The sequence below is a fragment of the Vigna unguiculata genome, chromosome 9 (assembly GCF_004118075.2).
Source record: "Vigna unguiculata cultivar IT97K-499-35 chromosome 9, ASM411807v1, whole genome shotgun sequence".
NCBI classification, from domain to species: domain Eukaryota; kingdom Viridiplantae; phylum Streptophyta; class Magnoliopsida; order Fabales; family Fabaceae; genus Vigna; species Vigna unguiculata.
In genome coordinates, this window is record NC_040287.1 from 3,487,766 (window position 1) to 3,501,054 (window position 13,289).

A 13,289-nucleotide genomic window follows, 5' to 3' on the forward strand; every position below is an offset into this window, starting at 1 on the left:
TAATAAAAATTCAATTCAAAATCTCTAAGTTTATAAATTACTTAAAATCTTAATTAAACATTCTTTTAATTTGAAACATTCTCAAGTTTAAACATTGTGTTTCATATATTATTTTATTTATACTAATAATACAATGAGAATTTAATTAAGTTAAACTGTTAAGTCTTAAATTCATATTCCTCCGGTGTAGGAAACGACAGCATAGGGATTTGGCGTATCACATGATTACCTTAGATCTTATCGTTTAACCTAACATATGTTCTGATGCCACGTCATGTCTCAGAATGCGAGCTTTGTACAAAAAATGGCCATAACACTCCACGTCCCGTGTCTGTCCCTGTCATCACAGTATGAGGAAGAGCAATATCTCTATAAATAAACTATCTCTTCCACCACTTTCTCAATCACTTTTTTTCTTTCTGCATCACTTTTTTCTTCATCTTCTCGTTGCAACAAAATGGGTTCTGAAAGCAAGAGCTTCGACTTTTTGAAGGAGATCGGGTTGGGTTCCTCCAATATTGGCTCTTATGTTAATGGCCAATGGAAAGCCTCTGGTTCATCTGTCACGTCTGTTAACCCTTCTAACAATCAGGTTCACTTTCTCATTTTTTAGATACTAGTTTTTCTTTGATTTTATTCTTCAGCCTTTTTTTCTTCTTTTTTTTTTCACTGTCGCGTGTGTTTGTTGGTGATTTGAAAATAGACCATAGCTGAAGTGACTGAAGCTACTTTGCAAGATTATGAGGAGGGTTTGCAAGCTTGCAGTGAAGCAGCAAAGACATGGATGACGGTGAGTTTTTTTTTTTTTTTTGTTTACTTAAGGTTTTGGGGGGTTTATTAAGTTTAGTTTTAGTTACATGGTGGTGTTTCCAGCAAGTACGGAATTTACCTTAAATTGGAAACGAATTGAGGATATTCTTGTAATGCTGTTGCAGATTCCGGCACCAAAGAGGGGTGAGATTGTGAGACAGATTGGTGAAGCTTTGAGGGCCAAATTGGATCCTCTGGGTAGGCTGGTGTCTCTTGAGATGGGAAAAATTCTTGCAGAAGGAATTGGGGAAGTTCAGGTATCACAGTTATCTCTGTTCTGCAATATTTTGTGGCGTTTTGTCAGGTTTTACAACATAGAAATCAGAGCTTAAAATGTGTATGATACTCCAAACTTCTTTAATGTCAACTAATGAAAAATAAGCAATGAATGTTCAGCTATTTCTGACCAGATAATAACTTACACCATGTTAATGGGAAAATTACTATGTGAAAGATTCTTCATGTACCACTTTTATATGATATACTTTGTGATCTTGCTACCCATTACAGGAAATTATTGATATGTGTGATTACGCTGTTGGGCTAAGCCGACAATTGAATGGATCAATAATACCATCAGAACGTAAGATTGTTTTTGTCTACCTAAATTAATTGATCTTTCTGGTTACATACTTGTTTAAAATAAGTTGTAGCTCGGGATAGTCTTTTGTTTTGATACTGATTTCTCTAGAAGAAATCCCAATTTTTGATTTATTGTTTTCTTCTACTTGTCTTTTAACAGGTCCAGATCACATGATGTTTGAGGTGCGTATTTTAAGTATAATTATTTGCAAGTTTTTATACTTATTTATAACTATAATAATTAGTAGGTTCGATGACATTAACAGAAACACATGATTTTACACCACAGGTATGGAACCCCCTAGGAATAGTTGGTGTAATCACTGCTTTCAACTTTCCATGCGCGGTTCTAGGTATGTATTTTTTCATTCTGTTTTAACGCACGCACACGGCATCAAATTCCTTTGGATCTTGTATATCAGTTCAATGTTACATATAATCAGATTGAGCACGTTACTGCATTCATTCACTGTCCTTTTGGCATGTATTTAAAGCTTCATCTGATTGTATATCTGTCCTTATATTGTTCATTTCCATTTGATGATATGTTTTAGCCTTTTTTTAATTTTTAGCCGCCCCAGCTATACTTCAAAAAATATTCAGATTAGGGATTGCAACTTTGAATCTTTGTCTAAAACATGTTGCCAGTTTCTTACCAACCCTACATTAATTAAATAGATGGATGCTGACATATATGAGCGGTCAACTTTCTTGAAGTTTTTCCATCTAATTATACAATCCATTTTCTATTCCCTGATTTTAATGTTTTTTATTGTAATGAAAACATTTTCATTTGTCTTGTGCCTCACTTTCTATCCTCTGAATTTTTAATATTTTTATTGTAATCAAAACACGTTAATTTCTGTTTTGCGTCAGGATGGAATGCTTGCATTGCGTTGGTATGTGGCAACTGTGTTGTGTGGTAAGTCTACCTTTCTATCTGTCTTTATATTTTATGAGATTGCTGAACTGACCATTTTATGTCAGATCATGATTGTTTTGTTAATATTTCATGACTTGTATAATAATTTTCTTCTCTATTTTCTTGTGATAATTGACTATTATAATTAGTCGGAATAATGGTATATGTAGAATTCCCGACAATTTTGCCTGGTTGTGTTTCACCATATTCTTTGACTTGAACATTCGTAGGACCCTGTATTTCAGTTAAATTCTCAACTCTATTTATCCAATACTTCGGTTCTTGATGCATTACGGTCTAGCTGTATGTATTTCATTAGTACAAAATTAGAATGATTGGTCAGAAACAGGGATATGGTGAACATTTTCCTTGACTTTTAGGCTTTTGGGTAACTAAACATTTTGTTATGAAAAATCCACCTCTTATCTCTAACGTAATTCATTTGTATGAAGGGAATATATCTTACGTGGCAATGTTGTTGTTGCTGAATGGGATTTTAAGATATAATATGCCCTTCCCACTTCCAGTATTTTAATTTTCAACTTGTGTAAAAACTTCCAATGACATCAATGCATGAAGCCTATCCCTCCTAGTAGGATAAAGCTTGATGTTGGTGGTTTTTATTGTTGTTCATGAAATGGTAATGTTCAAGTGCTATATAGTTTTGTAATTGATAGGTACCAATAAATGAGGTAAAATCGGAGATGATACTTGTATAGATATTGGAAAGTTCCACCTAAGATCAGTGCAATATCAAATCCCGGAATTCTATTTACTATGAGAAATTGCAGAAAGAAATACAACTTCTGGACAATTTGGGACTGCCTAACTCTCTCAAGTCATAACTAATTTTCTCGATCCTGTGACTGCTCCTTGAACTCCATCTATTCTCTTATCTCCTCACAATACTCAATGGTTATCAAAGTCACAAGCCAACTTATATAAACTTCACACGTTTACGATCATGGATCCATGAAACATGTTAATACGTTTGCAAACTTGTTTTTAAGAGATCCTGTGTGAACTTGAGAAAACTCATTCACATTCATGTAAAATTGCAAGTTCACTTGCAGTTGTGTGTACAGTTGGGCAGTTAAAAATAGCCCAAAAGTGATGCCTGGGTTTAAACATTTTTTGGTCTTTATTTATTTGGAACTGACGGTACTATTCTACTTTCTTTGTTGGGTTCTTAGACAAACTTTGGAGACGCTAGGTCTTGAGTCCTCATCATAGTTCAGTCATCCTTGAGTTCTAATATATCTTCGTAATGGTTGCTTGCTTGTATTGGTTTCAGCCCCGTCCCCCCAAAAAATGTTCCTATAATATACACAGACAAGATTCAATAAAGAAAGTCTATCATAAAAGATTATCTAGATATCTTTGTTTTTGCCAATTATGCAGATCTGTATGGATTTTGTATGTACATGTGTATTCACTTGTCAGATTATTCACATTATCTAGTGTTCCAATATATGTTTTGTGTTATCTTAATAATATATGTTTTTCTGATTATCACATACATTAAAGGAAGGGTGCTCCAACAACTCCTTTGATAACTATTGCTGTGACAAAGCTAGTCGCTGAAGTTCTTGAGAAGAACAACTTACCCGGTGCAATATTCACATCTTTCTGTGGAGGTGCTGACATTGGTCAGGCAATAGCAAAAGACACACGCATTCCCCTGGTTTCATTTACTGGAAGTACAAAGGTACTTCATGTACTTAGTAGTTGGGCATAATGTTTTAAACACCCAAGCATAACTAAACTAATTGAATAGGATATATAAATTTCTGTTGAGTCCAGAGCATGTCACCTAAATGGTTGTCAGTTTAGTTGCCCTTAGTACTCTAGTCTTTATTGTAGTCTCTCTATGAAGATTTAAGATATCTGATATCTATCATGCTAATTCATTACCCCATTGCTGCAACTACTTCCATGTTTCATGTACTGTTTAATCATGTATGTCACCCTTCCTCCTTATTAAATATCTAATGTAGAAACTCTGAATTGTTAACTTTCTTCTGAACAAGTTGGAGATTACAATCTTATGGTGTTGAGTTTTTAATGATGTTTTCTCTGTTATATAGGTTGGCTTGATGGTCCAGCAAACAGTGAGTGAGAGATTTGGCAAATGCTTGCTTGAGTTAAGTGGAAACAATGCAATAATAGTGATGGATGATGCAGACATTAAACTTGCTGTTCGTTCTATTTTGTTTGCTGCTGTGGGTACTGCTGGTCAGCGGTGTACAACCTGCCGGAGACTGGTATTAGAACCAATTTAAAAGATTGAATTCATAATTGTAATGCAAGTTATGTGTGATTTTAAAAGATATATCTATTTTCTAATTCAACTTCTTGTGCTGCAGTTTTTGCACGAGAGTATTTACACAAATGTACTAGACCAACTTGTTGGGCTCTACAAACAAGTCAAGATAGGGAACCCCTTGGAGAAGGGGACTCTAGTTGGGCCATTGCATACTCGTACTTCCGTGGAAAACTTTCAGAAGGGTATTTCAACCATAAAATCCCAGGCACGTTTCTGTTACTCTTTTCTAGTTGAGTTAAATGTAACCTTCTTGTCTGTAATTTTGCAAAGTAGGATATGCTATATACTCTTTTCTAGATTGGATGCTTGTATTCTCTGTGGAGATAATGTTCTTGATACTCTGAATCTCTGATCATCAGGGAGGGAAGATCTTAACAGGTGGATCTGTATTAGAGTCTGAAGGAAATTTTGTACAACCAACAATTGTTGAGATTTCTGCAGATGCTCCTGTAGTTAAAGAAGAATTGTTTGGTCCAGTTCTTTATGTCATGAAATTTCAGGTAGCATATATTCTATATCTTCTTTCATTGGACTATTTCTTATGGAGTTTAGTTTTATGATTGAACTTCACTGTTTTGTACTTAGACTCTGGAAGAAGCAATTGCCTTGAACAATTCTGTACCTCAAGGATTAAGTAGTTCAATCTTTACACAAAGACCTGGAACTATATTCAAATGGATCGGGTAAGTACTTATAAACTAATCTGGCTACAACAACTGTAAAGATAATTGATTTTAGTTGTTGATGGATGTGATGTGAATATGGTGCAGGCCACGAGGTAGTGATTGTGGTATAGTGAATGCAAATATACCTACAAATGGAGCTGAGATTGGTGGTGCCTTTGGTGGGGAAAAGGCTACTGGTGGTGGTCGTGAAGCAGGAAGTGACTCATGGAAGCAATACATGCGTCGTTCTACATGGTAAGTTCTTGTTCAATCTATGAATGATGTTACATTCCTTGGTTACAAGCTCTGTTAATGGTGAATATATCTTCTTCTTCTTCTTGGCAGTACCATCAACTATGGAAGTGAACTACCGTTGGCTCAGGGAATTAACTTTGGCTAGATAACCACCCTTGTTACACGAGGATGCAAAAATGCAATTTTGCAGCCATGGAAGAGACAAGTTCTATAACCACATGTTTGTCTCCTTGACTTTTTGGCTCAAGGTGTTGTTTCAACCTTCAACATGACTATGTATTAGACTTCTTAAATAAATGGCAAATAAATTAGCTACAAAAAATCTTATTTCCACATAAAGTATCTGACGTTTAAATCTGAGCAAAGTAGATTTTGACCTTTGAAAATATCACACTTTTGTATTTAATTGCTGCAAATTTTTATTTTTGGTTTTATAGTTAACAAATTGATATAATTTCAGAGTGCACCACAAGAGACTCTAGATGTCTCATGTGGTAGAATTTATGAATGTACAGACTAAAGATTAAGAAAAACGTTTTCAAATGGTTTTCACACAAACTATATAAGAAGACAGTATAAATATAAATCTTCAATCGAGTAGGGTGAAAACTTGCTTTATATCAGTTGATTTCAAACTGAGTTATATCTAACTTTCCTCTTTAAAACATTAATGTTCTATTATAAAAAGGATACAAGAATTTTAGAAAAGTTGCACAAATCTAAAATTGTTAAAAAGAAAATACTTTTACCAGTTTTGATTTTCTAAGTAAGTCATTTAAAAGTCACTATTAACCAATAATCTAAACCCAAGATTGTCATACACAAGTATTTTCTAACTCAATCATTCTTAACTTTTGAAGGACCTAATAAAGATTATAAGAATCTATTCACAAAATGTGGACAAACAAATATCAACGTGTATTTTTTGCTATTCAAAAGTTCTAAGAGTGTTTTCACATTCGAGGAGTTCTTTATTGTTGTTTCCAAAACATTTAGAGAGCTTTATATTTTACATATCTTTTAGAAAAAAGACCATTAAGATCAATATAATCTTCTATAACATTTAGTCTTATAAATGTTGTATGATTTTTGTGTCTCTATTAACAAACATATATATGCTTTTGGTATAGTATGTATGTGTGAGATTTTAAAGCGCTAGTTTAGTCTATTTTATTTTTTCATTTTAGGAGGGAAATCTTAATAAAAATAAACTAAGGAGAGAGAAAATAAATTCGATTTTCTGTTTTTTAGATATATGTATATTATATATTTTTTTATGAAGAGGAACGAATTTATTTTGAAAGGATCTTTAATAATAGTATAAATGTTAATTATGTTTTTACTCTTTATTTCAACTTTAATCTTTTTAAATTTCTTATACTTAAAAAATGTATGGATGTTTTAACAATGTTAACTATTTTTTAAGATTACAAATGACAAATCATGCTAATTGAAAGGAAACTTATGAATTACATGTATGTATTTCTTAAGTACGAAGACCTAACATGGTGATAGTTTAGATATGGATAAAAATCAAAATTGTGTTATATTTTAAGAAAAAACATTATTAACCCTATTATATGTATATATATATAGTGATGATTAGTTGTAAAATGGATTAAATATATTTAGTTCCTAAACTTATATGCGAAATTAAAATTTGTTTAGGTTTTAAATTTTGATTCTTAAATTTAAAAAATAAATTGATATAATTCTTTTAATGTCGAAAAAAATAAACAGTGATCTAGATTGACAGTTGAGCTGAAACATGTCAAATAGTGTAAACAATTCAAATGCTAGCTTGAAAAATCATTTAACACGTTAAAAAAAAAATTCACACAATTAGATGTGAAAGATTATATCTATTTATTTTTAAAGTTTGAAAATCAATATGTATTAAATTTTAAAACAAGAATAAATTTTAATTTTGTTTGAAAGTTGAAATTAAAAATATATTTAATTATTAAAAAATAATAATAAAATAAGCTATTAAATTTTAGTTAAGTACTTAATTAAAGGTTTTTAGAAAATTTAGGAACTCATTGACTAATTTAAAGATTTTGTTCAACTATTTCTCAAGATTCACAATAACTTATGTATTTGACCAAAATTTATGAGAAAAATATTTCTACATTTAAGAGTTTCGTAAGATTCACCAATAACTTACGTACAGGAATAAAATTAAATTTATGAGACAAAATTGAAAGATGTGACGTTATAATTGAACATATCTTATTTATGTAAAATACAATATGTATTAAATATAACTTTTGAAATTGATGTAAAATAGAAGAAAAATAATTTTTTGATAATAAATTACTTATGAAAATTCACTACTTACACCTCGAACTAATAGAATTAACTAAATTACTATGTAGTTTTGGAATATTCTTTATATAGAGTTTAACTCATTTCTATTTAACGTGTAATTTATTATTATTAATTAATTCATTTTAAAATTAACAACTAAGATAAATGTTAAATTGCTTGAAAGCATAAAATAAGTAGAGGCTCCCCTAATAAATTTTTTACTTCAGTGTGTTAATTATATCAAAATTACCATTTCCTTGATTGCATTATTTTCTAAATTTAACTTAATTCTTCTCGGTTTAATGTTGTTTCATGTATGTTAAAAAATGAAGATACTACTTTTTAAATATCTTCAATCAATTTAAATTTATTTTATTATATCTAATGAAAATAACTGAGTTACATGTGTTTATTTTTTATGACAATAAAAAATAAAAAATAAATTATTATTATTATTATAATTATAATTATAAAATTAAATCTAAATAATATTTATAATTTATTGTAAATAATTCTTATTTGTTTTGTAAGTAGTTATATAATTAAAAAATTGATTAAATTTTAAAAAAGCAGTCAAATAAAAAATGGTTAAATTATAAGAAATAACATTAATAAAATGATTATTTTAATTAAAAATATTTGAAAGGTAAAATTGAAAACAATACCAAAAATAAATCACTTTATACATATGTATAGGTAGTTATGTACTGATAGTTCTTCTAGGCTAACAACATTATAATTCTAACAATTTTTAATAATTGATATATGGCTTTTTATATATATATTTTAATCTCTTTTTTTTTTACATTTCATAATTTAAAAAACAAAATAATGCAATTGTTTTGGGTGTAGGGACCAAGAGCCTACTAAAGAACTTCTTCAAGCTTACTCCACTTCTCACTACAGCGATAACTTCTTCAAGAAAATCCACTCCTTTGCTCGATCGGCTGGGATGACGATCGGGGTACCTGTCTAAAGGGCTCCGATGCTTAAGTCAGTAATGAACCGATCGGTATATCAGTGTAACTGCTGTAATAAATGCGAATTTAAGATCCTCACCAACCTACCTTTGGGTCCTATTTATAGTTTTCGGTATGGGCCTGTGATTAGGGTTCCTTAATCACGACCCAATGATCCTCTAATCAAGATTACTGACTCGTTTAACGTTAATTAATCCGATTGACTGGTTGTTTGACCGTGCGACCGATGGCCGCTTGACTGAGTTAGTTATGCCCTGTTTTTAACAAGTGAACGATTCGTGTATGACTGATCGACCGATGGGCGCATGTAAAGGACTACGCGAATCTAAAGAGATTGATCGACCGATCGACCCGATGGTTGATCAACTGGTTGTCCTTTATTAGGTTAAGGTGTTGTTCGTGTGGGGCCGATCGACCGATGTCACATTGGGGATCAGAATGTCACTCGTTTGTGCGTTACCGATTGACCGATGGGCCTGAACGTGGTTTGATTGTGAGACCGATCAACCGATTGCTTCTGGCGATATAGTGACTTATTTGTAGAACCGACTGACCGATGGACCTATACAATTTATTCACCTGGCCGTTCGACCGATGGTTTCTTAACAATGCGATGTGGTGTTTTGTAGAACCGATTGATCGATGGTCCTATACAACTTATACACCAGGCCGTTCGACCGATGGCTATTTTTTATATACGAGTTTTTCCAACCTTGTTTGATGGACCTGAGGACTGACTTTGGCCGATTGACCGATGGGGCATACAGTACACAAGCCCCCCAACCTTGAGCGATGGTGTAAGTGAAGCGAGAAGGTTAGCCAAGATCGTAGTGCCGATGGACCGACGATGTCTTTTGACGGTTACTTTGCATCGTAGATCGTGCCTGTCAGTTAGGATTTGAAGCGTCGCGAAGTATGGATCGTTGATCTGCGCGTGATCGTGTGGTTCTGAGGCTGTCACGTGTCCCTGGGTCCTCCTATAAATAGATACATGTGGCTGTTGTTATTTTCACGTTTTCTTATCTCTTTCTACCCGAGCCTCCGATCGATTTCTTCTATCTACAGGTAAAAAATGTCTTCTAGCGCATCGAGTTCAAACGGTTTGTCGTGTGGGGCGGTCGGGGCGTCCGGGGGCGGCAGGTCGATCTCCGCTCTGTTCAGCTCTTCTAATTCGAGGACCTCGCTCGGGGGAATGTCAAGTTCAGTGGATTCTCCCATCCTTCTTAGCGGCAGCCCAGAAGCCGAGCAGCCGATTGCTTCTGGCGATACAGTGACTTATTTGTAGAACCGACTGACCGATGGACCTATACAATTTATTCACCTGGCCGTTCGACCGATGGTTTCTTAACGATGCGATGTGGTGTTTTGTAGAACCGATTGACCGATGGTCCTATACAACTTATACACCAGGCCGTTCGACCGATGACTATTTTTATATACGAATTTTTCCAACCTTGTCCGATGGACTTGAGAACTGGCTTTGGCCAATTGACCGATGGGGCATACAGTACAACAATAATTTAATTTTTTAAAATAATCTACAGAGTAGTTTTAAAAATCGTCATTGTATAGTATCTCATTTCTATAAAAGTGAAAAAAATGGATTACAGAAAATTATTTGTATTGTTTTTCTTTCTGGTTTTGCATATTAGGCTTTGTGCTCAGTGTTATTTTGTGAGCAAATATTAACTCTTTTATCACAAAATTTTATTTTAAATTTTACGTTTTTTCTTTACTTCATTATTTGTCATTACTATTCACTTTATTTTTTTTTATAACATTCTTCTATTAGAGATCTCACACAATCTTATAAATATGGTATAAACTTCATCTTATAAATCGATTTTATATAATTAAATTAGGTTTAAAATTCACTTTTTAATATGATATTATAATCATTTAGAATTTATCCTACTCAAGTTCATTGTGGACTCTTGTGTTACTTGTTATTAGGGGTGTTAAAGAGGGTCTAGCTCGCCAACCCATTGAGAAAAGGACGGTCCAGCTTGGAATTTTCAATCCGATTTTGATCTGGTCTACCTAATCTGTCAAACTAGCGTGTTAAAGGCGAACCAGACCGTTGTTGACCCGTTTTTATTTTTTATTTTTATTTTTATTTCTTATTTATTTTTAAAAATTAAAAAAATAAATTTTATATATTAAATTTTTGTATAAATGTAAATATGTAATACTATTATAATTTAAATCATTGACACTTATAAATTAAGTTCCAATTATTAGTTATAATAAAGTAATTTAACATGTAAATATAATAATTATTTTAATTTATCCAATTACAGATATTAACTAATCAATTAAAAACTTATAAAATATTTATATGATTAAATATACTCTAAATATTTATTTATAAATATATATAAAAAAAATTTATAAAAAAATGAAAAAAAAGTGACAGGTCAACTTGCCAATCCAAACTATGACAAGACGAGTTACAATTTCTAACCTATTTTTCTATGGCGGGCCGGTCAGCCCAATCCATTTTTGGTAGGCCAAGGACAAAGTGGAGTAAAATGAGTCGGACTAACTTTTTTTGCCACCCTACTTGCTATTGACCATCATTTTCAATATTAGTAACTTTTTTCGTTCCTGATCTTCAAAACGTTTTCTATATTGTATCAGGACCGAATAGTTTTGGCTGCTAAAACGTTATATATAACAAAAAAATGTTTGGTCACTAGATATACAAACACAAATTTTTCTATAAAAATAATATACATTGTTTAATTGGATTAAACTAACAAGATAATAAAATTTAGATTAATATTTAATATATATTAAAATTAACTAAATTATTTACTTTACACTTTGTTGCTGAGTATTTTTTTGTTTAAAAATAAAAAATCAATACTTACTTAGTATAACTAATATATGATAAATTTTAGATTAATATTTAATATAAATTATAATTCATTAAATTATTTATTTTTGTAATTTATTGTTCCTTAAAGTAAAACTTGATCCAACATAAAAAAAACTTAAGATTTGGAGTCCACAATAATTCTTATTTCCAAATTTGATTGAAAGATTAATGAAGTTCCAATTTTGAAAACCCTAGTTTCAAATCAATGCTTAAAACCCACACACCTTTGTAAGTTGTAGATATGATATGACTGGAAATTAAAAGGAATTGACAATTAAGAGAAGAAAGAAAGATTTATGCTGTAAATTTTATAAAAGGAATATAATTGTGATTAATTTAATTGGGTTAACAAATTTAAGACAAATTTAATATATTTGATTTTCCTCTTTTTAAACACTATAGTATACAAATTTGATCATTCTAATATGTAATTTTAAGATATTGACGTTCATTTTAAAGAGTCTGATGACTTTTTCAAAATCTTAATTTCCTCAACAAATATTGATTTCTAAAATAACTTGTATTATTATTGATAAAAATTTAAGATATGATTAGAGACTATATTTATAGTAATTAATCACCATACAAATTATTTATTTATTTAGAAATATATTTGTTACTACCTAATTAAGAAGTAACAAAAACTTTTTTTAATTACTATTATAATTTACTCCAATTAATAACTAATTTTTGGTCGGTAAAAAGAATAAACTTAAAAACTAATTCTTTGGTTTCTAATTGCCATATCATTGGATTCTTAAATTCTTAGTTAGTATTATTTAAATTAAAAACTAATTTTGGAGTGATTAAATTTTATATGATTTAAAGATAATATTTTTTTAATCTCTATTACAAATTATAGGTTCAATATAAACAAATATAGTGACCACTTATATAGAAACTAATTCAATGACCAAATATATATATATATATATATATATATATATATATATATATATATATATAATAGTCATTATATTAATTTGTAAATAATGAATATTCTCAAAATCTTAATTTTTTTTAACTTAAACTACAATGATATCTGAAATATATTTTATTATTAATGAAAACTTATAATATAATTAGAAACAACAATATAATTAGAAATATATTTTTAATAAATAATGTATCATTTTGTCTTCTTTAAAATTTCACATAGATTGATTCTTCTTTTAACACCTCTTTCAACTGATAGATTTTTCTTTCTCTTAGAAATACATCACATGTGAATATGATCAAATAAGGCATCTTGTATCAAACTTTGAAGAAACAAAAATAATTTTTGGGCAAATATTTTGTTAACAAAATTACTAAATAAGCAACTTTTATTTTTTTTACGGAAGTTACAAAAATAAAATAATAAAATTTTTGAATTCTTTTTACTAAAAAGGATTGTTTATCAAAATTTGTTATACAAAATTTTGTCAAAATATATTTCCCTTTCAAAAAATAAGAATATATGTCAGATGACACGGTATATATAATAAATATAATTAAAAAATACGATATTCTGCTGAATCATATTTTATATTTTGAATGAGATAACTAATTGGCGCGT

The 13,289-nt window shown here is 30.5% G+C and overlaps 1 protein-coding gene across 1 annotated transcript; it reads left to right on the plus strand.

Moving 5' to 3' along the window:
* The first annotated feature begins 325 nt into the window (after positions 1 to 325).
* LOC114163305 (aldehyde dehydrogenase family 7 member A1) lies at positions 326 to 5,899 on the plus strand. The gene is made up of 14 exons (XM_028047530.1): positions 326 to 592; positions 704 to 790; positions 936 to 1,067; positions 1,321 to 1,393; positions 1,553 to 1,575; positions 1,682 to 1,745; positions 2,269 to 2,314; positions 3,842 to 4,022; positions 4,402 to 4,578; positions 4,681 to 4,845; positions 5,000 to 5,140; positions 5,226 to 5,323; positions 5,411 to 5,560; positions 5,651 to 5,899. The coding sequence occupies exons 1-14, from the start codon at positions 458 to 460 to the stop codon at positions 5,703 to 5,705; spliced, it is 1,527 nt and encodes a 508-aa protein (XP_027903331.1). The 5' UTR covers positions 326 to 457; the 3' UTR covers positions 5,706 to 5,899.
* The last annotated feature ends 7,390 nt before the right edge of the window (positions 5,900 to 13,289 follow it).